This window comes from Eriocheir sinensis, chromosome 63 (assembly GCF_024679095.1).
Source record: "Eriocheir sinensis breed Jianghai 21 chromosome 63, ASM2467909v1, whole genome shotgun sequence".
In the NCBI taxonomy this organism is placed as follows: domain Eukaryota; kingdom Metazoa; phylum Arthropoda; class Malacostraca; order Decapoda; family Varunidae; genus Eriocheir; species Eriocheir sinensis.
In genome coordinates, this window is record NC_066571.1 from 9,398,780 (window position 1) to 9,422,996 (window position 24,217).

The 24,217-nt window shown below is 42.6% G+C and overlaps 1 protein-coding gene and 1 long non-coding RNA gene across 3 annotated transcripts; both read left to right on the top strand.

Moving 5' to 3' along the window:
• Window positions 1-22,996, top strand: LOC126987001 (protein FAM102A-like). 2 transcript variants are annotated; one of them, XM_050843599.1, is made up of 7 exons: window positions 1-144; window positions 5,270-5,457; window positions 11,635-11,882; window positions 12,738-12,885; window positions 14,067-14,549; window positions 16,130-16,347; window positions 16,556-22,996. In XM_050843599.1, exons 1-7 carry the CDS (start codon window positions 28-30, stop codon window positions 16,660-16,662), a joined length of 1,509 nt encoding a protein of 502 aa, XP_050699556.1. In that variant the 5' UTR covers window positions 1-27; the 3' UTR covers window positions 16,663-22,996. The 2 variants fall into 2 exon arrangements, with proteins under 2 accessions (XP_050699556.1, XP_050699557.1); XM_050843600.1 differs by having other exon boundaries at window positions 11,746-11,882.
• On the top strand, window positions 5,487-7,180 carry LOC126987002 (uncharacterized). The gene is made up of 2 exons (XR_007740104.1): window positions 5,487-5,577; window positions 5,679-7,180. It is a non-coding gene; the product is annotated as an uncharacterized LOC126987002 (long non-coding RNA).
• Window positions 22,997-24,217: the final 1,221 nt, after the last annotated feature.

Consider the following 24,217-nt stretch of genomic DNA (forward strand, 5'->3'; position numbering starts at 1 on the left):
TTAAATGCTTTCTTGTGTTCCAGGCTAATGGTGGCGGAGCACGCGGTCAGATGGGACAGCCGCTTCACCTTCACATGCAAGATGACAGCCAACGCCTCCACGGGGGAACTGGACTCCTGTATGTGCCGCGTCTCCGTCAGGCAGGTGAGAGCACACAGGTGGTACGCGTGATAAGACGGAACCTCTCCTCACACGGGTACAACAAGCTCTCCCTTCCCAGACCATTCCCTTGATACTGTTCCAACAATATAATAAGCTTTCCCTTCCTTGGCCATTCCCTTGATACTGTTCCAACAATATAATAAGCTTTCCCTTCCTTGGCCATTCCCTTAATACTGTTCCAACAATATAATAAGCTTTCCCTTCCTTGGTCATTCCCTTAATACTGTTCCAACAATATAATAAGCTTTCCCTTCCCAGACCATTCCCTTGATACTGTTCCAACAATATAATAAGCTTTCCCTTCCCAGACCATTCCCTTGATACTGTTCCAACAATATAATAAGCTCTCCCTTCCTTGGCCATTCCCTTGATACTGTTCCAACAATATAATAAGCTTTCCCTTGCCAGACCATTCCCTTGATACTGTTCCAACAATATAATAAGCTCTCCCTTCCTTGGCCATTCCCTTGATACTGTTCCGACAATATAATAAGCTCTCCCTTCCCAGACCATTCCCTTGATACTGTTCCAACAATATAATAAGCTTTCCCTTCCCAGATTATTCCCTTGATACTGTTCCAACAATATAATAAGCTTTCCCTTCCCAGACCATTCCCTTAATACTGTTCCAACAATATAATAAGCTTTCCCTTCCCAGACCATTCCCTTGATACTGTTCCAACAATATAATAAGCTTTCCCTTCCTTGGCCATTCCCTTGATACTGTTCCAACAATATAATAAGCTTTCCCTTCCTTGGCCATTCCCTTGATACTGTTCCAACAATATTATAAGCTTTCCCTTCCTTGGCCATTCCCTTGATACTGTTCCAACAATATAATAAGCTCTCCCTTCCTTGGCCATTCCCTTGATACTGTTCCAACAATATAATAAGCTTTCCCTTCCTTGGCCATTCCCTTGATACTGTTCCAACAATATAATAAGCTTTCCCTTCCTTGGCCATTCCCTTGATACTGTTCCAACAATATAATAAGCTTTCCCTTCCTTGGCCATTCCCTTGATACTGTTCCAACAATATTATAAGCTTTCCCTTCCTTGGCCATTCCTTGATACTGTTCCAACAATATAATAAGCTCTCCTTCCTTGGCCATTCCCTTGATACTGTTCCAACAATATAATAAGCTTTCCCTTCCTTGGCCATTCCCTTGATACTGTTCCAACAATATAATAAGCTTTCCCTTCCTTGGCCATTCCCTTGATACTGTTCCAACAATATAATAAGCTCTCCCTTCCCAGACCATTCCCTTGATACTGTTCCAACAATATAATAAGCTCTCCCTTCCTTGGCCATTCCCTTGATACTGTTCCAACAATATAATAAGCTTTCCCTTCCTTGGCCATTCCCTTGAGATCGCTTGTAAACATTCCCTTGATATCAGTTTTAACAATATTATAAGCTCTCCCTTCCTTGGCCATTCCCTTGAGATCGCTTGTAAACATTCCCTTGATATTAGTTTTAACAATATTATAAGCTTTCCCTTCCTTGGTCATTCCCTTGAGATCACTTGTAACCATTTCCTTGATATCAGTTTTAACAATATTATAAGCTTTCCTTTCCTATACCCTTCCCTTAACATTAGTTCTAACACTATTGCAAGCTCTCTCTCTTTTCCTAACCATTTCCTTGAGATCACTAATTGTAACCGTTCCCTTAACATCAGTCGTAACACTTTTGCAAGCTCTTTTTCTTGAACTATTCCTTTAACATCAGTTCTAACACGATTGTAAGCTCTCTCTTCCTAAACAATTCCCTTGGCATCAGTTCCAACAATGTTACAAGCTCCCCCTTCCTCTGCCATTCCCTTGACATTAGTTCTAAACAGTATCACAAGCTCTCCCTTCCTCGGCCATTCCCTTGATATCAGTTCCAACAATGTTACAAGATCTCCCTTCCTAGACCATTCCCTTGACAACAATTCCCCATTCCCATCGCTCCCTTCCCTTCTCCCCCTTCACCCTCCCTTCCTTTTTCCTCCTCCTCTTCCTCCTTCCTGTCTCTCCCTCTTCCTTATCCTTCCTATCATCTTCCTTCTTTCTTCATGTTCCTTTCTCCCCCTCTTCCCTCTCCTTCCTTACCCTCCTCCCCTTCCTTCCTCCCCCTCCCTATCTTCCCCTATCCTCGTGCACTCAGATTCATCCACTCCTCCTTTCCCCTCCACTTCTTCCTCCATTTTCCTCTCCACCTCCCTCTCCACACATCCACTGCTTTAAAACTCCCGTGTCTACACTTCACCCTTAACTCTCTCTCTCTCTCTCTCCGCTCCTCTTCTCTTTATTCCCTTTTTCCTCCTCTCTCACTATTTCTCTTACACTGATTTCCTCCTCCTCCTCCTCCTCCTCTTCCTCTTCTTCCTCCTCCTCCTCCTCCTCCTCCTCCTCCTCCATTAATAAACGCAATAGATGAAAAAAGAAGAAGAGAGTAACGTGATAAAGGGAGAGTTAAATAAGAGAGAGAGAGAGAGAGAGAGAGAGAGAGAGAGAGAGAGAGAGAGAGAGAGAGAGAGAGAGAGAGCAACGGCGTCTCACGGGTGTCTTCTTGCTTCTCCATGAACAAGTAACTGATGGAGGAGGAGGAGGAGGAGGAAGAGGAGGAGGAGGAGGAGGAGGAAGAAGAAGAGGAGGAAGTATAGTCATGTCTCCACTCAGCTTTGTTCCTTCAGCTGTTTTGTTTTAATTTATTATTATTATTATTATTATTATTATTATTATTATTATTGTTTTTGTTTTCTTTATTACCCTCGTTTTACTCTCTCTCTCTCTCTCTCTCTCTCTCTCTCTCTCTCAATGTTTTTTTTAATCTCTTCTCCCTCTTCATCTTTCTTTCCTCAACTCCCATTATTCTCCTCCTCCTCCTCCTCCTCCTCCTCCTCCTCCTCCTATCTTGTTTTCATTCCTCCAGTTTTCTTCCTCCCACTCATCCTCTTAAGTGATTTTTTTTCTTCCTCTCCCTTTCTCATCATCCAATTTTTCCTTCTTCCATATATTAATTCTCTCTCTCTCTCTCCTTGTTTTCGTCTTTTTTTTCATTATTTTCTTTTCCTTTCTGTTATACCTTTTCTTTTTTTATCTTCTCCTCCTCCTCCTCCTCCTCCTCCTCCCCTGAATGTCAATTAAGCCATTTGATGACGTAAGTAACTGTGGACTGTTAGCTATCACATGTCCGTCTCTCTCTCTCTCTCTCTCTCTTATCTCTGTTTCGGGGGCATTTTATCAACCTGTCACCCTGTTTATATATTTACTTTGGTTTCTGATTGCTTTTTATATCCTTTAAAACCCTCTAATACCTGTTGCGTCCTCTATATCTTTTTTTATCACCTTTTTTTATTATCTTGGGATCTTCTGATTGTTACATTGTTGTTATTGTTACATATTGTTATATCTACATTTTCTTTTGCAAGTATAATAAAGAGTTTCAAAGAGTTTCTGACGCGCATTCCGATCTTCAACTATTGACGCCATTCTTGGTTCGGTGGTTCCCCTCTTATCGCCTTTTGTTTAGTCCTTATCTGTTTTTGTGCATTCTAAACCTTGTATTTTTGATTTATTTTTATCTGTGATCTTCGAATCTCTTTTATTTCCCTTTGATTCCCTTCTATCCCGTGCTGATTCCCTTTCTCTGCCTTTCGATCCCTTTAAATGTCTTCTGATCCCATTCTGTGTTTCTAATCCCATTTTGTTCTTTCTAAGCATCATATATCCCCTATTGATCCTCTTTGTGCCTTCTGATCCTTTTATTTGCTTTATGATGCTCGGCTATCCTTTCTGATTCCCTTTGTATGCCTATGATCCTCTTCTTTGCCTTCTGATCCCCTTAAGATCTCATTCTGAGTGTTCTTATCACTTAGATATATGTCTTGAAATCCTTTTCTTCGTATACTGATACGCGATACCCCTACATACCTTCGAGTCCTATGCTGCGCTTTCTAATCATATAACTTTTGATCCTCTTCTTTGCCTTTTGATGTCTTTCTATGCTTTCTAATTCCCATTTGTGTCTTCTGATCCTCTTGTATGCTCTCCGATTCCCATTTGTGCCTTGTGATCCTCTTGTATGCTCTCCGATTCCCATTTGTGCCTTGTGATCCTCTTGTATGATTTCTGTTTCCCATTTGTGTCTTGTGATCCTCTTGTATGATTTCTGGTTCCCATTTGTGTCTTGTGATCCTCTTGTATGCTCTCCGATTCCCATTTGTGTCTTGTGATCCTCTTGTATGATTTCTGGTTCCCATTTGTGTCTTGTGATCCTCTTGTATGATTTCTGGTTCCCATTTGTGTCTTGTGATCCTCTTGTATGCTCTCCGATTCCCATTTGTGTCTTGTGATCCTCTTGTATGCTCTCCGATTCCCATTTGTGCCTTGTGATCCTCTTGTATGATTTCTGGTTCCCATTTGTGTCTTCTGATCCTCTTGTATGATTTCTGGTTCCCATTTGTGCCTTGTGATCCTCTTGTATGATTTCTGGTTCCCATTTGTGTCTTCTGATCCTCTTGTATGATTTCTGGTTCCCATTTGTGTCTTCTGATCCTCTTGTATGATTTCTGGTTCCCATTTGTGTCTTCTGATCCTCTTGTATGATTTCTGGTTCCTATTTGTGTCTTCTGATCCTCTTGTATGATTTCTGGTTCCTATTTGTGTCTTCTGATCCTCTTGTATGATTTCTGGTTCCCATTTGTGTCTTCTGATCCTCTTGTATGATTTCTGGTTCCCATTTGTGTCTTCTGATCCTCTTGTATGATTTCTGGTTCCCATTTGTGTCTTCTGATCCTCTTGTATGATTTCTGGTTCCCATTTGTGTCTTCTGATCCTCTTGTATGATTTCTGGTTCCCATTTGTGCCTTGTGATCCTCTTGTATGATTTCTGGTTCCCATTTGTGTCTTCTGATCCTCTTGTATGATTTCTGGTTCCCATTTGTGTCTTCTGATCCTCTTGTATGATTTCTGGTTCCCATTTGTGCCTTGTGATCCTCTTGTATTCTCTCTGATTCCCATTTGTGCTTTTTGATCCCTCTCTGTGCATTCTGATTCCCTTTTTTGCCCTCTGATCTGATCCCTTCCCGCCCCTCCTCACCCTTCACCGCCTTCCCCAGGAGGTGCGCGGCGGCAAGTCCTTCCAAAAGCTCGGGTTCGCGGACGTCAACCTCGCAGAGTTCGCGGGCTCCGGGGGGTCGCAGCGCTACCTTCTGGAGGCCTACGACTCCAAGACGCGCCTCCACAACTCCATGCTCAAGGTCACGGTGGAGATGACCCTGCTCTCCGGCGACCCCTGCTTCAAGGCGTGAGTGTGGGGAGAGGGAGGAGGGGGAGGGGAAAGGAGGATTGAGTACGGTGGAGAGGGTCGTAGCCTTTGCAGAGAGGATTGAGTGGGTGGATATAGTGTTAGGGAGCTTGGGAAGAGGTTTAGGGGCTGGAAAGGAGGATTGAGTACGGCTGAGGAGGTTGTAGCCTTTGTAGAGAGGATTGAGTGGATGGATATAGTGTTTGGGAGCTTGGGAATAGGTTTGGGGGCTGGAAAGGAGGATTGAGTACGGCTAAGGAGGTTGTAGCCTTTGTAGAGAGGATTGAGTGGGTGGATATAGTGTTTGGGAGCTTGGGAAGAGGTTTGGGGGCTGGAAAGGAGGATTGAGTACGGCTGAGGAGGTTGTAGCCTTTGTAGAGAGGATTGAGTGCTTGGATGTAGTGTTAGGGAGCTTGGGAAGAGGTTTGGGGGCTGGATAGGAGGATTGAGTGGCCGGGAAGGGGATTGTAGCCTTTGAAAAGAAGAGTGAGTGCTTGGGAAGAGGTTTGGGGTTTGGGAAGGAGGGTTGAGTGGCTGGGAAAAATATTGGGGTCGAGGGAGAGGGTTGGGAGGCTGGGTAAGAGATTGAGCTGCTGTATATGGCATTGAGAGGCTTGGGAAGGAGGATTGAGTGGATGGGAAGAGCGATGGGAGGGCTAGATGGAGGAGAAGGAAAGGAAAGGGACGAGGAAAAGAGAATACAATAGAGAGGAAAATAGGATAGGAAACATAGGAGGGAAAAAGATAAATGAAGAGGAGAGGAAAAGGATGAAAACAAAGAGACGAAAGGAAGAAGAAAAAGAGTATTAAAGAGAAGAAGAGGAAAGATATGAGGAGGAAAAGAGAATAGAGAAGGGAGAGGAAAAGAGGAAATAGAAGAAGAAGACTGAGGAAAAGAGAAATGAAGAGGAGAGGAAAGGGAGGAGGAAAAGAGAATAGAGAAGGGAGAGAAAAAGGGGAATAGGAGAAGGAGAAGACTGAGGAAAAGAGAATTGAAGAGGACTGGAAAGGGAGGAGGAAAAGAGAATAGAGAAGGGAGAGAAAAAGGGGAATAGGAGAAGGAGAAAATTGAGGAAAAGAGAATTGAAGAGGAGAGGAAAGGGAGGAGGAAAAGAGAATAGAGAAGGGAGAGAAAAAGGGGAATAGGAGAAGGAGAAAATTGAGGAAAAGAGAATTGAAGAGGACTGGAAAGGGAGGAGGAAAAGAGAATAGAGAAGGGAGAGAAAAAGGGGAATAGGAGAAGGAGAAAATTGAGGAAAAGAGAATTGAAGAGGAGAGGAAAGGGAGGAGGAAATGAGAATAGAAAGTAGAGAGGAATGGATGGAGGAAAAACGATTGGAAAAGGAAGAAGAGGAGGAGGAGGAGAAGACTGAGGAAAAGAGAATTGAAGAGGACTGGAAAGGGAGGAGGAAATGAGACTAGAAAGTAGAGAGGAAAGGATGGAGGAAAAACGATAGGAAAAGGAAGAAGAAGAAGAGGAGGAGGAGGAGGAGGAGGAGGATAATAACGACGGTTCTATTTGCGTCTCGGTTCTATGACAGCCTAATGAGTTTAGTTAATGCTAATTATTTTAAGATGCATGAAAACTGGCTTGAAAAAGGGAGGGAATTAGGTAGAGTATTTTTAGAAGGTAGTGACGTCATCAAGAGAGAGAGAGAGAGAGAGAGAGAGAGAGAGAGAGAGAGAGAGAGAGAGAGAGAGAGAGAGAGAGAGAGAGAGAGATGTTATGATCAGTTGAAAAGAAATGAGAAATAATAGAAAATGAGAAGAAGGGAAATAGGAAACTGATAAGATGAATGGAGAGGAAAAGGGAATAGAAAAAGATGAAGGGAGGGAAGAAATAAAATAGAAACAGAATAACAGAAGAAGAAAGGAAAGGAAGGAAGGAAAAAAAACACAGAAAAGGAAAATGACAAAATGAGAGAAAAGAAATACAAGAGGAAAAGAACGAAAGAAGAAGAAAGGAGGAGGAAAAAACAGAGAAGAAATAAAAGAGGAACAGGACAAAAAAAGAAGAAAGGAAAGGAAGGAAGGAAAAAAAACACAGAAAAGGAAAATGAAGAAATGAGAGAAAAGAAATAAAAATAGGAAAAGAACAAAGGGGAAGAGGGGAAAATTATATAAGAAAGAGAGTAAGAGAGAGAATTATGTAAGAAGTAAAGGATAGGACCAGGAAGAGGAGGTGACATTGCCCGAGAGAGAGAGAGAGAGAGAGAGAGAGAGAGAGAGAGAGAGAGAGAGAGAGAGAGAGAGAGAGATGCAGGTGGTATTACTTAACATCAAGGTTACAGGGAAGCAAATACCCAGACATTTCAACACCCTGACCACCTGTTTTGAGTTACCTGTCTGATAGAGTGGGAGGGATTATGATAAGGTGAGGGGGTGGGGGGTGGAGGAGGGGAAAGGGGGGGGAGAGGGGGAGGGGGGGGATTGAACAGGTAAATCTTGGAAAGTTCAGGTAGGTGCCTCGTTAATCTTGTTGTTGTTGTTGTTGTTGTGTTGATAAAAAGGGTTTCTGTGTTAGTTTTTTAGTGGGTGGGTGTGGGGTGAGGTTGGGGGGCCAGGGGGGGGGGGGGTTGTGTGTGTGTGTGTGTGTGTTGATTGTGATAGAAAGGAGAAAGAGAATGTAAATAAATGAAGATAAGTTAGAAGAGGAAAGAAGGAGAGAGGAAAAGATAGCAGAGGACAGAAGGAGGGAGGAAAAGATACCAGAGGACAGAAGGAGGGAGGAAAAGATACCAGAGGAAAGGAGAGAAGAAAAATTAGAAGGGAAAGAAGGAGAGAAGAAAAATTAGAAGGGAAAGAAGGAAAGAAGAAAAATTAGAAGAGAAAGAAGGAAAGGAAAATAGAAAGCAAAATGGGTTTACATAAATATTTAGTTGAAGAAATGCAGAATAAAAAATTTTGATAGACATATACCTAATTAAAATGTACATCTTCCTCTGTCATTATGAAGATACATGACCCACACACATATATAAGGTAGCCAAGAGGAGGAACGAAAAATAGAAAAAAAAAGAGATTATATTTTTCAGTGAAGGTAAAAAAATAATACAGAACTTGCATCATGAAATTAAACATCATCTTCAATCGGGAGGCGACACTTTATACCCACAAAAACAGAAGAGATGAGACGCAAGGGAGGGTGAGAAATATGAATGCACCGACCTATTTGATAATGGGGAAAAGATTAAGAATTTGCCTATTAGAATGAGCGTCGGGGAAAAGATTAAGAATTTGCCTTTTAGAATGAGCGTCATCTAGTCACGCACCCCTGTTTGGGAAGCACTGATCTCGTCACTATGAAGACACACATTAAACACACACACACAAGATTACAAAGAAGGAGATTAGAGAAGGAAAAAGTTAGCATTTATAACTCGAGGGAAAAATATATTAAGACCTTATTATATATATTCAAAACAGGATCATCTAGTCATATTGAAAACACACATCAAACACACACACACACAAGATTTCAAAGAAGGAGATTAGAGAAGGAAAAAGTTAGCATTTATAACTTGAGGGAAAAATATATTAAGACCCTATTATATTTATTCAAAACAGGATCATCTAGTCATATTGAAAACACACATTAAACACACACACACAAGATTACAAAGAAGGAGATTAGAGAAGGAAAAAGTTAGCATTTATAACTAGAGGGAAAAATATATTAAGATCTTATTATATATATTCAAAACAGGATCGTCTAGTCATATTGAAAACACACATTAAACACACACACACAAGATTTCAAAGAAGGAGATTAGAGAAGGAAAAAGTTGGCATTTATAACTTGAGTGAAAAATAAATTAAGACCTTATTATATATATTCAAAACAGGATCATCTAGTCATATTGAAAACACACATTAAACACACACACACAAGATTACAAAGAAGGAGATTAGAGAAAGAAAAAGTTGGCATTTATAACTAGAGGGAAAATATATTAAGACCTTATATGTGTTGAAATCATCATCATCATCATGAATAACAAGGATAACAAAATAACAAGGAAGGAGGAGAAGGAAAAAGAGTTGGCATTATTAACTGAAGGGGAAAAAGTACTGAAAACTCTTGCCTAATGAACACACAGAACATGAAGAAGGAAGAGGAATAAAGATAGAAAAAGTTGTCTTGGATATCGAACACACACACACACACACACACACACACACACACACACACTTTGAGGAAGGGAAAATGCTTGAGAGACATAAAGAAATATAGCTTCCCACAAAGAAATATAGAGGTTTGGAACAGACTAAGTGAGGATGTAGTATCAGCGAGCAGTGTGCAAAGCTTTAAGGCAAAGTTGGATAAATGTAGATACGGAGACGGGACCACACGAACATAAACCCCAAGCCCTGGAAAACTACAACTAGGTAAATAGAAAAGAAGAAAATAACAAAAGGGGGAAAAAAAAGAACTTGCATGATATAATCTAAACCATCATCATCATCTTGTCATTCAGGAGACGCACACACACACACACACACACACACACACACACACACACACACACACACACACACATTATGCAACAGTTCACCGCCAACATTAACATTATCGCGACACAACAATAGGGCATGCTAGCTGTCTCGGCCTTTTGTCCACTCTTTTTTATTTTATTTATATTTATTTTTTGCCTTGGCGTTTTGCAGTAGGTTCAGTTAAGCTGCTTGTCTGCTCGCTGCTTTTTTTGATTTTATTATTATTATTATTTTTTTTTTTTTTAGTCAGTCTCGAATTTCCCTTCATCATCTTCCTTGTCCATTGGGTTTGTTTTTCTCTTTTGTATATTTGTTTTCCCTTCCTTTTTGTGGTGTTGGTCAAGCTTCGTTGCCCCTGATCTCCCTTCTTCCTCAATCAGTCTACAAACATCTTTTTAATTAATTTCTTTTTATTCTGTTGCTTAAGTTTCTTGGTGCCGTAGATCTTGCATAATATATTTTTCCTCTTCCTCCGTCTCGAATTTCCCTTCTATTTCCTTGTCCATTGGGTGTGTTTTTCTCTTATTCATTTGTTTTCTCTTCCTTTTTGTGGTGTTGGTCAAGCTTCGTTGCCCCTGATCTCCCTTCTTCCTCAATCAGTCTACAAACATCTTTTTATTCTGTTGCTTAAGTTTCTTGGTGCCGTAGATCCTGCATATATTTTCCCTCTTCCTCCTTTGCACGAATATCCTGTGGTTTATTTTGCCTATTGCTTTTTTGCCGAAGCTGATTTTATTTATTGTTTCCGTGCTTATAATGTACAAAGAAATGCCCGACGCCCTTGTTTTATTTCTTCCTCCTTTGCATGAATATCTGTGGTTTATTTTGCCTATTGCTTTTTTGCTGAAGCCGATTTTATTTATTGTTTCCGTGCTTATAATGTACAAAGAAATGCTTGACCATACCTTGTTTTATTTCCTTGCCTGTATGTACATTTGGGTAGGTTTTATACCATGCTAATTTTATTTATTACTTTTTTGCTTTTAATGTACAAAGAAATGCTTGACTACAATGTTCTTTTAACTTCTATGGGCAGTAGTTTAGATTATATTCCCTGCTTATATTCTTTATGCTCCTAAGCCTTGTATATATTTACTGTCAAACTGCTTATGTCTTGTTCCTCTGCTTTTCAGTCAGTAGATATCTGAGTTAGTGTGTCTGCATTATGAAATACCTCCTATCTTGTGCTTAATGTTAATTCCTGTACAGTGTATAGTGTTATTGTTTCCAGTGCTGCTGTATATATGTAATTAGTTTTAACCCAACTTTTGCAAGCCTGCCTCTCCTCTGCACTGCTCATCCACTGCTCATATATGCATTGAGTAAATGTAGCACAGAGCATATGCCAGGCTTTCCTCTTTGCAAGTCCAGTTCTTAACCCGGTAGCAGCGAGGATCCTGTTCTTAATTAATGGTCCCTCTAAGCGAGAAAAATGAGAAAAAATCACCCCTCACACAAACCATTTTATAATATATATCGAAGCATTTGTGATCAGTTTATGCATCATCTATTTTGGGGGGTTTATATCGTGGCACAAATTTGGCCCGTCACTGCTACACGGTAAAGCCACAAATTTGGCCCGTCGCTGCTACTGGGTTAAGTTCAGGTCCACCCGTTTAGGCCACAGCAACACTAGCAAACTACACGGTACTGAGCACACTCTATGCTTTCCACCCTTAGGCCTACACCACTCATACACAAAAAAATGCGTCGCGATAGCAGCTCACTCTTCATCACACTGACCCTTGACCTCGACACACCCCCGGAGGTGACCCGCCACAACCCTTCCAGGCAACCTCCCAGGGGCACACGCTACCAGCCATCAGTGGAGGCCGCAGGGGAGGAGGAGCCCACGCGGAGACCCACCTCTGGCTCCCTCGCCTCACTCACGTCCTCAGGCTATGACTCACTCAAGAAGAAGGTCCATGGTGAGTGTTTGTGGATCTTTGTCCCACTTCGCTGATGTCTATGTATTGTATTTAGAGTTTGTCATTTTATTTACCTTCACTGTTGTTTCTTTTATCATCTGTGTGTTGTACCTTATGTGTTAACCCGTCCACTGTGATTGGAACGGATTTGGCTTTCACTGTTAGCCTGGTAACATAATTATACTCCCAGGTCTTTCTTTGCCTCTGTGTTGGATAGTGAAGTGTTTCCCATGGGGTATTGGTATGCTGGAGATCCCATCCCAAGGTGCAGGACTTTACATTTTTCTTCATTGAATTATATCAGCCACTTTTTTTTCTTTTCCTGTAGCTTGGTGATGTCTTCTTGTAGGAACTATGCAGTCAAGGGTTTAACTACCTTTAAAACATTACCTTAAACCATTAACACAGAAAAATTGCCTTTGAGCATTAGCTACCCTCAAGAACCACTGCCTTTGAGCATTAACTGCTATAAGAACCACTGCCTTTGAGCATTAACTGCTATAAGAACCACTGCCTTTGACCATTAGCTACCCTCAAGAACCACTGCCTTTGACCATTAACTGCTATAAGAACAACTGCCTTTGACCATTAACTGCTATAAGAACAGCTGCGGCGCTGCCTTTGACCATTAACTGCTATAAGAACAGCTGCCTTTGACCATTAACTGCTATAAGAACAGCTGCGGCGCTGCCTTTGACCATTAACTGCTATAAGAACAGCTGCCTTTGACCATTAACTGCTATAAGAACCACTGCCTTTGAGCATTAACTGCTAAAAGAACCACTGCTTTTGAGCATTAACTGCTAAAAGAACCACTGCTTTTGAGCATTAATTGACCCGGTCTACATTTTCCAGAGGTGTTCGGGGAGGGTGAGGAGGGCGAGGGAGGGCTGGCAGGGGAGGTGCCGGGACACTCCAGGAACTCCTCCAACACCTCCCACGGCTCCCACGCCTCCGGGTACGCCTCCATCAACTCCCAGTCTGAGGTGTCCGGCCACATGAGGTGAGGCTAATCTAGGACTTAACACGGGAGGCTGCATTTTTAATTCTGAGTTTTCTATTTTTATTTTATTTATTTATTTTTTTTTTTTCCTGTGATCTTTTAAGGTAATCTCAGGACTATGCTCGCTTTTTTTTTTTTTTTCGTGTATTTTTTTTTTTTTTTTTTTTTTCTAGAGGTGGATTTAGGACTAAGCCTACCAACATTTTTTTTTATTTTTTATTTATTTATTTTTTTTTTTATTATCCCTTTGCCGTCTTCTGAGGTAAATACACGACAGTTCTCACTTCCTTCTTTAATTTGGAAAGTCACTTTTTTTTTATGTGTGTGTGTGTGTGTGTGTGTGTGTGTGTGTGTTCAATCTTTTCCACTGATATCTAGAGAACTTTGATAAATCTCTAGTCTGCCTAAGCCTCTCTGATAGCATTTTGATCCCTTTAAATACTATTACCTGTTACATATAGTTTTTATTTATTTGCTTATTCATTTATTTACTGAAGGAGGGATTCTTGCTAGTCCTTTATGTTCGAATCCTAATAGCCAGTTTCCAGCATTTGAAGGTCATTTTAATTGCCAGCAGTTCCTATAGTGTTTCTTACCTATAAAATCCTTTCTCTAACGAAACCCATTTTGCTCCCAGCTTGCATTAACCTCCTGCTCAAGACTATCTTCTGCATGAACCCAATTTTTTTCTGCTAATGCATTGGTACGTTAGGCAAAGTTCTGCATGAAGCTGTGATTTCTATGCTAAGTGCCTTAACCCGGAAACAGCGATGGGCCAAATTTGTGCCATGATAGAAACCCCAAAAATAGATGATGCATAAACTGATCACACATGCGTTGATATATATTATGAAATGGTTTGTGCGAGTGATGATTCTTTCTCATTATTTTACATAGAGGGGCCTTTAACCTAACCTAACCTAATGCTTTGATATATATTATGAAATGGTTTGTGCGAGGGGTGATTTTTCTCATTTTTCTCGCTTGGAGGAACCATTAAGAAACATGATCCCTGCTGATACCGGGTTAATATTCCAGCATTACCATTACATCACATTGCTTTATGAGTTTTATTTAGCTAATCCACTGCCTCTTTAAGCTGCTATGAATGTTATGCATGTGTGTGCTGGCCTGCATGAGGACGGCTCTGCGCTAACTGACATTGGTGTTGCACGGGACAGACGGACACCGACCTTCACCCTGTGGTCTCCTGAGTGTGTGCACCCCGCCTCGCAGCCTCCCACCCTAACCCTCTACACCCATAACACCCCAGACTCCTCACCTCAGCCGCACCCCAGCCTCACGCCACGCCCCAAAGGCCTCGTGACGCACCCTAAACCCACTGCACGCTTCCACTTGCTCACCCCCCCCGCTGAGTGCCCCTCGTGTGGTGGAAGCCCCAAGCCTAACACGCCCAAAGCTGGTCTGATGCAGCGGACGGAGCTCCACAGGCTGCTTGGGGGCTCGACTCGCTCCCTCACCTCCCTGGCGTCCCTGTCCTCCTGTAGCACCACCAGGGGGGACTCGGTTTCCAGCGGGGAGGACAGTATGACGGTGGAGGAGCTGCAGTCTGCCATCACGGCCGCCCTATTTGCCTTTACTGACGCTTCTAACTTGCATGTTTCGCCTGTTTCCCCCTCAATGGTGTCGGAAAAGAATGCCAGGTCAGCAGCGCTCCTTACGTGTTTTTTTGGTTGTTGTTTTATGTGCTTGTTGGCTGCGTGTGTGTGTGTGTGTGTGTGTGTGTGTGTCCAAGTGTTCTATCGTCTACCTCGTAATTTTTTTAAACCTAGCTAGCATGTGTGTTTTAATGCTTGTTTGTGTGTGTGTGTGTGTGTGTGTGTGTGTGTGTGTCCAAGTGTTCTATCGTCAACCTCGTAATTTTTTTAAACCTAGCTAGCATGTGTGTTTTGATGCTTGTTTGTGTGTGTGTGTGTGTGTGTGTGTTTCCGAGTGTTCTATCGTCAACCTCGTAATTTTTTTAAACCTAGCTAGCATGTGTGTTTTGATGCTTGTTTGTTTATGTGTGTGTGTGTTTCCGAGTGTTTTGTCCTCAGCCTCATAATCTTTTAAGCCATTGCTATAAGACTGAAGGTTTAGTATCAATTTTTCCGTTTTGTCCGTTTAGGGAATTTTTATCGCTATATATGTTTGTTTTTTGTCCCTATTCTCACTGTTTTTTTCCACCCTCGCTCCATAACTCAGAAGAATAGGTATAGTTTTTTTGTTATTGTGTGTTTGTGGAATTTTCTTTACTTAATGATTTTTTTCTTCTTCTTTGTCTTTCAGCTCCCCAAAGCAGCTTGAGGAGAGTCTTATGGACCTGATAGAATTGTTTTTAACCCCATTTAGTCTTTCATAACACTGAATCATGTCTTTTTACGCTCATTTAACCCGGTAGCAGCGACGGGCCAAATTTGTGCCATGATATAAACCCCCCCCCCAAAATAGATGATACATAATCTGATCCCAAATGCTTTGATATATATTATGAAATGGTTTGTGTGAGGGGTGATTTTTTCTCATTTTTCTCGCTTAGTGGGACCATTAACAAACATGATCCCCGCTGCTACTGGATTAAACCTAACACCACCTATCCTCGCTATCCCTAAATTTACCTAACCCCTTCTTGAGTGTATCTCTCATATTGGCACTCACAACATGACTGCTGAGACTGTTCCACTCCTCCACCACTCTGTTATTAATGTCATTGTTGAATCTGAATTATTATACAACTTAAACGTACTGCTTCGTGTCCTACCCGGATCCCTTACCACCAGAACCTTGTTGATATCACCCTTATTAAAATCCTTCATCCATGTATAAACTTCAATTCAAACATTTTCCAACTATTTTCATCTTCACTCTCACTTTACCCTCAGTTTTCCATCGCTGTCTCCCACTCATTGTCTCACCAAGCCTTAACCCGTCCACTGCGATTGGCACAGATTTTGCCTTCACTGGTAGCCTGGTAACATATACTAATCCCAGGTCTTTCTCTGCCTCTATGGTGGGTAGTGGAGTGTTTCCCATGTGGTATTGGTATGCTGGACATCCCCTCCCAAGGTGCATGACTTTACATTTTTCTTCATTGAATTGTAGCAGCCACTTTTTGTTCCACTCCTGTAGCTTGGCGATGTCTGCTTGTAGGAAATCCGCAGTTAAGGGGTTAACAACAACTCTCAGGAAACACACACTTACCCTTGCCATGCCTGTATCCCTCACACTCACCTCACCCTCACAGAAACAGCAGCGCCGGGTCTGGGGGCTTGAGCGAGGGCGGCTCCCTAGAGAGGGCAGCCGGCGGGAGGGGCAAGCCAGGCGGGAACGCAGGAGGGCCGGCAGGGGAGGCCAACAAGGAGTCCCGAGTTGACGCCACGAGGATTGACGCCAAGGACATCATCGACAAGCTCTTTGAGGACACCAAAATTGAGTCTCTGAAACCTGATGACTCGGCTGAGAGTAAGGATGTGATGATGATATTTTCTTTTTCTTACGTTTTTTTCTAGTATTTTTTTTCTGGTGAGGGTCCTGAAGGGTGAATGACCAGGTTTGTTTATGAGTTCATAGTGTGACATCAGTGAGAGAGTGAATGGACAGGTGGGTCAGTGAGTATGTGAGTGAGTGACATTGGCCCTCGAGGATTCCTAATGTTGTCTTGTATTCACAGCGTCAGGCCTTCAGCTGTACATCGGGAAGGACGGGACAGCAGCCTTGGGGGGGCGGACGCTGAGTGCCGCAGGGGAGTTCAAGCCAGTCGTGTTCGAGAAGAGATAGCACCAGCAGCACCCTGAGGGAGGCTTGCATCTCCCCAGCCAGACCCATCCCCCGCCACCCTCCCCAGCCACACCCCTCCACCACCGTCACACCCTCTCCACCATCCCCACCACTGCCACCTCCACCCCAAGGCCGCACCACAGATAGTTCCGGCGTGATGTGTATTGGTGGAGAACTTTGCCGTGGAGCGAAAGCCAAAGCACAACGCAAAAATCAAGGAAGAATCAAGGTGTCTGTGGAAGGGCCGTTAAAAGGTGGTGCGAGGTGGTGGATGTGAACTGACAGTGTTGTGTTGGTGGGCGGTCACTGTGTATCGTGGTGTGGGTGTGGTGGGGTGATTGGTGAAGCAAACCGCAGCGTGGGTCTGCTATACGCAAGTCCCGAGGCCCCGTTTAAGTAGTGCCGTTTCCTGTGTTTTGGGGCACAGTGTTGAGGAGGCGTGGCTGGTGTTCGGCTCCCAGGCACTTCATGACCAAGACCAAAACCTGTGATTTTTTAATATGTTTTTTCCTGTGTGACTTAGTGGAAGGATCATCAGCAGCTTGTGATTTTTATATATAATTCTCGACTACAATAATGATAATAATACAGCCGTCCCTCAATAAGTACGCTTTCCAATAGTCCTGTTTCGGTTTTACGTGGATTTTCGTCGAAGATTTTTTTCGGATTTTTAAATTTCCCGACGAGCAAGAAATTAAAAAATCCCTAAAATATCTTCCATGACAATCCGTATAAAACCGAAACAGAACTATTGGAAACCGTACTATTTGAGGGACGAGTGTAATTGGTGTGACAGTTTTTAGAAAGGGATGTACGAATCTAAAAAGAGAGAGAGAGAGAGAGAGGGAGAGAGTGAGAGGACGATTCTCACCGTTATTCAGCGCGCTACAAAAATATCAGTCAAGCGGCAACTCAGTCAGTGTCAATGTTATTTGCTCAGCCGTGTGTCTTTGGTGTTTGTCCAATGATGCCGAGAAGGGACACTTTTGCCTTATTGGTTCTTAAGGAGAGAGGAGAGAAGCTCATAAGGAGAGAATGGAGGGAATAAGGAGAGAGAGATAGAGATAAGGAGAGAATGGAAATGCTCTGAAAGGAATAAAGAAAGAGGTTCAGAGAGAAAGATAAGAAGAGAGAGAGAGAGAGAAGGGATACAGAGAAAGATAGAGAGATGGGGTACAGAGAACGATAGAAAGAAGAGGTTGAGAGAGATAGAAGAAGGTAGAGAGAAAGATAGAAAGAAGATTTTGAGAGAGAGATAGAGAGAAGGGGTACAGAAAAAGATAGAGAGAAGAGATTGAGAGAGATAGAAGAAGGCATAGAGAGAGGTTGAGAGAGAGAAAGAAAAGAGGTAGAGAGAGAGATAGAAAGAAGAGGTTGAGAGAGAGAGAGAGAGAGAAGGGGTACAGACAGAGATTGAGAGAGATAGAAGAAGGTATAGAGAGAGAAAGAAAGGAGAGGTACAGAGAGAGATAGAGAAAGGAGGATCAAAGAGAGATAAGAGATAAGAGGTTCAGAAAGATATACAGAGAACTTCAGAGGCAGGGAAAAGGAAAATAGGGGGACGCTGCCATGGCTTAGGAACAGAGAACATAGATACAAGAGATACAGAGATATAGAGAGAGTGTGGAGAGGTTCAGACAGATAGAGAGAGAAGATTCAGAGGGAGAGAAGAGGAAAATTAGGAGAGGCTACCATGGCTCAGGAATAGTGAACATTAGTTTGCCGTGGGAAGGTGAAAGCGTTGAAGGATTTTTGTATATAATTAAAACATCGTCTTCATCGCCGGACCGCCAGAGACGTGAAGTGTTGTACTGACTAATTAAGGCATGGTCAACTATCATCTAACATTGAACCCTTCATCGTCAGCTCTGTGTAATAATAATAATAATAATAATAATCGTAATCATTGTCTCATGGTCAGCTGTAAATACCATAATGCATATTTTTACATGGAATTTTCTGTCATATAATTGTGTATTTATTACGTGATATAATGAGAGAAGAATTACGCCGGAAGTGATGATGTGACGGGAAACTGTGGGGGAATTTCAACTTGTGCCAGAGAGTCTTTCAGAAGTATGTAAATGCCCTTCAGTTTCTTAATGGTTCCTCCAAGCGAGAATAATGAGAAAAAATCACCCCTCACACAAACCATTTCATAATACATATATCAAACCATTTGTGATCAGATTATGTATCATCTATTTCAGGGAGTTTATATCATGGCACAAATTTGGCCCGTCGCTCCTACACGGTAAAGCCACAAATTTGGCCCGTCACTCCTACACGGTAAAGCCACAAATTTGGCCCGTCACTCCTACACGGTAAAGCCACAAATTTGGCCCGTCACTCCTACACGGTAAAGCCACAAATTTGGCCCGTCACTCCTACACGGTAAAGCCACAAATTTGGCCCGTCACTCCTACACGGTAAAGCCACAAATTTGGCCCGTCGCTCCTACACGGTAAAGCCACAAATTTGGCCCGTCGCTGCTACTGGGTTAAGAGGCAAAGCGTAAAGAATACCAAGTTTCACAGAATGTTGCAAATATACTACATACCACCATTTGTCTAAGAACTGACGTAGAGGGTTTTTTCAATACATTTCATTTCTTGTTTGGGTCACGAGTAATGCAATGAAAGAAAGGCCAGTGGTGAGCAGTGTTTCCCAGCAGGCCGTCTCATTTTAACTCAATATTCTTTCTGCTTAGAGAGAGAAAAATGTGATATGTGAGGAGGAAAACTGAAGGTGTCAATCCACAGTAAGGTTTTGGGTCTTCATTCATTGCTTGGAGAGAGAAAAATTGTGTCCTGGATGATTATAACTCGACATTCACGTCGCTTAGAGAGAAAAATTTAACTGGATTGTGTGTCAGGAGGAAAAACAGAAGGGTGTCATAATCTGCTGTAAATTTTCGAGTATTAGTCCTTTGCTTAGAGAGAGAAAAAAATCATTGGGTTATGTGTTTGAAGGAGAACTGAAAGGTGTCATAATTTGGCAAAAAAGCTTGTGAGTATTAGTGGGTTGCATAGAGAGATGAGAATTTCACTGGATTATGTGTCAGAAGGGAAAACTGAGAAGTATCAATCTGTTGTAAGCTTTTGAATATTGATCCATTGGTTATAGATAAATATTTGACTGGGTTATGTCAGAATGAAAACTGGAAGGTGTTTCATTCTGCCGTAAGCTTGTAAGTAATAGGTCCAATACTGATGTCATTTAAGAAGAGGAACAAAAGAGAGGAGGCAGACACTGTTTACCCTATCAGATATTACTTCAAGGCTTATGTTATTCAGGCGCAAGGGTGAGAAAACATTTGTGAATCAGAGCAAGGGTGGAGGAGAGTCGTAAGTCAGGCAAGCTGCGTTATGAGACTCAGTCGGTCCCTCGTACATTCTCAGACGTCCCCACAGCAACACAGTCTCAGTAGCTGCTTTACCGAGAGGGAGAGACAATACTACCTTGAATCATCATATGTAGTCACTAATATTTGTGATTCTGTCTACTATTCTATTAATTTTGTGTGTGTGTAGCGTTCCATGTGGAAAACGAATTAGCTGAGGAGGTCCGCGCAGAAGGGACTCCGTTTAATAATCACCGTTACTGCATGAAAATACTGTCACGTAACCAACCATCTCAAGGGTCAGTTCAGCAGCTTTGGTCCAGGAAGTGTTGTGTGCATTTTTTAGGTCGTAGCCCCGAGTCCGCGGCATTACAGGAGTGAACAGATTCTGAACTACATATCTCTTCTCAGTTTCCTTCCTCAGATGATGCAGTATAATCATCGTGGCTGTTGTGGTCAGTATGAATGTTGTTACTTTTGTGTGTATTCCCGAGTCAATGCTCTTTCTACAGTGTTCTCCAGGATTGATGAGTGACGCCGTTTTCTGCTCCATGTGTGTCTCGAGCAGGAAAGGCACAAGTTTCATGCCAGAGCGACTGATTGATGTCTATTATTCCTTCGTGGCTGTGAGCTCCACCCTGACTCAGCTCGTGGGTGGGTGTCCAGGGGAGGTTACTGTGTCCATAGAGTATTGTGTCGTCACTGTGGCTGCAACAATTCAAACATCCCTTGCCGTGTATGTCCGAGGAAAGTTTTATGTAGCTGTAGCCCTATGAATGACACTGTCCACTTGTGATTATGAGAGACTAAACAGGAGAGTCAGGTTAGTTTTATGGCTACAGCTCAGTGGACATAACTTGTTTTGCATGATGCAGGGAAAAATGTAATTGACAGTTTAGAACAATTCAATTAGTGTAAAAGCCGAGATTATTTCCTCAGTCCTAGTTATCAGATGTATATGTTCTAGCCAGTGAAACAACATGCAATAACACAAGAGGATTCTGTTCTTTGTAATAGAAGCACCAAACACTAGTACTGCTGCAGGTAAAGCCCCGTTCACGCTGTCCTGACTCTGGGCCACGACAACCCAGCGATTTGGGGTATACGAGGTCTTGGGTGTGAAATGTTGATGGTCGGAAAGATGTCTAGACGCGATCGCCGGATGCTGATTTGGCACAGTGTGAGGAGGGCCAAAAAGTCACTTGGTTGTCGTGGCCCAGAGTCAGCACAGTGTGAACGGGGCTTAAGTCAAGGAAGAGTAGCACAGCATCTTGCCATTGTTAAATACGTCAATGTTTTGTTGCAGCAAGTCAACCAGGAAACTCTGTCAGCGCAAACTCCACAAACAGGATGGTCTGTTTTGATAGCTTACCAAGGCTATAGGAGTTCATAGTTACTTGCAAAACACTAGACTTGAAATACATACCTAGGTGGTTCAGAGTACTCCATCACTGCCCATTTCACTCCCTCCTCAACCTCTTGTCCCTTCTTCCTCACTCCCTGCTTCCAAGTGTTTATTTTTTCAGTTTTTTTTTCTCTGGATGTAGCTTATTATTGTGGAAACCTTAGATAACTGTGAACTACAAGCCATTTGAGTCCAGCTAACCTAGAAACAGATCTACCATGAAACGAACTGTTGCTTAAGTGTTGATCTTTAGGCAAGTCACGAAAATGATGATAATTGTTGAATTTTTTTGTATACAATGAACTTTAATTGTTGAGACCTAGCTAGATAACTTATGAACACTCCCATTTTTTAACCTAGTCAGGCAGTTCTCACGTTGCCATGTTGTGAGGTGTTAGTGGGCCTGCCAGTCTTCCCACACCACTATGGCCATATTGAACCATTATGTGCAGCGCCTCCTGTCACATGTGGCTGGCAGTGTGCATCCTCTCAACATACTCATTTCACAACAGTGTTTAGCTGCCATCCTTAATTTATTCAGCAGTTGTTCATACCCGGGAGGAAGATGAAGAGTGACGGGCCCGGCATTGTCGAGGGTCCAGTTTTGTAAAGTTGTTGAAGCCTCGTAATATTGTTGTGTCGAGTGCAAGTCTGCCGTCAGTCCTTCGCAACATGTCATCTGTCAGCTTCCGGTCCAGTCTTGTGAATGTCTGTGGAATAGTACAAATGATGATGGGCTTGAAGAAACAATTTAACATTTTACGATGATTTTTTTGTATAACTAAAATTTCTCCTAAAAGTCATTGTCTGTGAATGTTTGAATAATGTTTTTAATCCACAATAAAAGGATGATTCACTTTTAGCAAGATTTTAAAGACTGTGTTTACTTTATGAACACACGTGAGCAACAGAAAGCTTGTTTTGTTTCTTTGCATTGGAGGAAATCATTCACGCTTTGGTTACAGAAGTGAACACGTTTTACCTTCATGACACTTCAGTTTTTCTAACACAAGTAATCAGCAGAAAGCTTCACTACTTTGCATGAAGCTTTTATTCTACTGAAAAAAAAAAGGTTAGCACATAATATCCTCAAGCCTTGTTACTGTACTGTTGCATTTGACCACCTCTTGTCATCTGTTCCAGCAGGCGTGGTGGCTGGTAGTGTGGCCCACCCTCCCTCCTTCCCGTCCCCTCATTTTTTCTCCTTCCCCTCCCTTTTCCCCTGTTCCCTCCCTCTCGTACTATCCCCTCCCTTCCCTGCCTCTCCTTTTTTCCCCTTCCCCTCCCTTTTCCCCCGTTCCCTCCCTCTCGTACTATCCCCTCCCTTCCCTGCCTCCTTTTTTCCCCTTCCCCTCCCTTTTCCTCCGTTCCCTCCCTCTCGTACTATCCCCATCCCTTCCCTGCTCCACCCCCGGGAGGTCGGGCACCATCAACACCACCACCACCACCACCTCCACCACCTCCACCACCAGCACACATTCCACATCTCACCTACTACCAATGTTACCATTCAGAACTCTGTGTGTAGTTATGTTTATAATTATTTTTTTTGTAAATAGTACATTAATAATTAAATATAGCCAAGACTGATTTGTTTTATAGAGATTATTCTCTCATCTCCTGCATGGTGTGTACTTGTGATCATGGTTATTGTGAGGACTTATAATGATCTGCCTCTGTCTCCTGCACCTGACGCAAGCAGGGCTGGCTCCTTAACTGAGGCCTGTTGTGTTGTCCATCCTGCCTTTGCTCCTGCCTTTACTGTTATTGTTATTGATATCGCGTCCAACCCCACCTTGAATGGGAAAATATGGACGTTAAACGACAATGATGATGATGATTATTATTGATATCATTGTTAGTAGTAGTGGTAGTGGTGATTGTGGTGGTACTACTACTACTACAACTACTGCCACTACAAAACAACACATGGTCTTTGTTGTCTAGTCCTGGGATACTGATTCAGCTCACTACTACCGCTGTTGCTTGGATTGGAGGAAGAGTTGGACCATATTATTGGAGCATCTATTAGCAATGCTACTAGGGCCACAAACCTTGTGTTTCTGCCAATGATGCAGTAGCCCTTGCTAAGTTGCTAAGGTTCTGGTGATGGCTCAAGGCACTACCCAAGGAGGCAAAGCCATTAGAACCTTATGTCTCCTGGGCCAAGACCAAGGTACGAGCGTTTAGTCTTACTAGATGAAACAGGAGAGACTGACAATGCCTGTGGCTTGAACATCAAGATTTACTACAACTACTGCTGCTGCTGCTGCTGCAAACCCTATTGGGCTTGGCACAAGAGGGTTAACAGGCAGGTAAGACCCACCGTGGCCTAAGGAGACACACAATCCCATAACACGCTGATTTATAATGAAAGGAATCTACACAAACCTTAAAAAATCTACACAAACCTTAACCCCTCGACTGCAGATTTCCTACAAAAAGACATCACCAAGCTACAGGAATGGAACAAAAAGTGGCTGCTACAATTCAATGAAGAAAAATGTAGTCATGCACCTTGGGAGGGGATATCCAGCATACCAATACCACATGGGAAACACTCCACTACCCACCACAGAGGCAGAGAAAGACCTGGGAGTATACATTACCAGGCTACCAGTGAAAGCCAAATCTGTGCCAATCTCAGCGGACAGGTTAAAATGCTGCAGGAGGAAGAGGGGGCATGGGCAAAGAGTCTGGCCCTAAGAGACCTGACAGCCCCATGATGCCACGAGGTAAGACCATAGAGATATACCAAAACCCTGTGAACTACTGCAACGAGAGAGAGCGTGGAGGAGGAGACTTTG

Excerpts from the sequence above, each read along its gene's own strand:
- LOC126987001 (XM_050843599.1), top strand. The coding sequence starts at position 28 with ATGGTGGCGGAGCACGCGGTCAGATGGGACAGCCGCTTCACCTTCACA. Across the intron at positions 145-5,269 it reads GCCGCGTCTCCGTCAGGCAG|GAGGTGCGCGGCGGCAAGTC; the intron begins GTGAGAGCACAC and ends CGCCTTCCCCAG. Across the intron at positions 16,348-16,555 it reads ACCTGATGACTCGGCTGAGA|CGTCAGGCCTTCAGCTGTAC; the intron begins GTAAGGATGTGA and ends TTGTATTCACAG.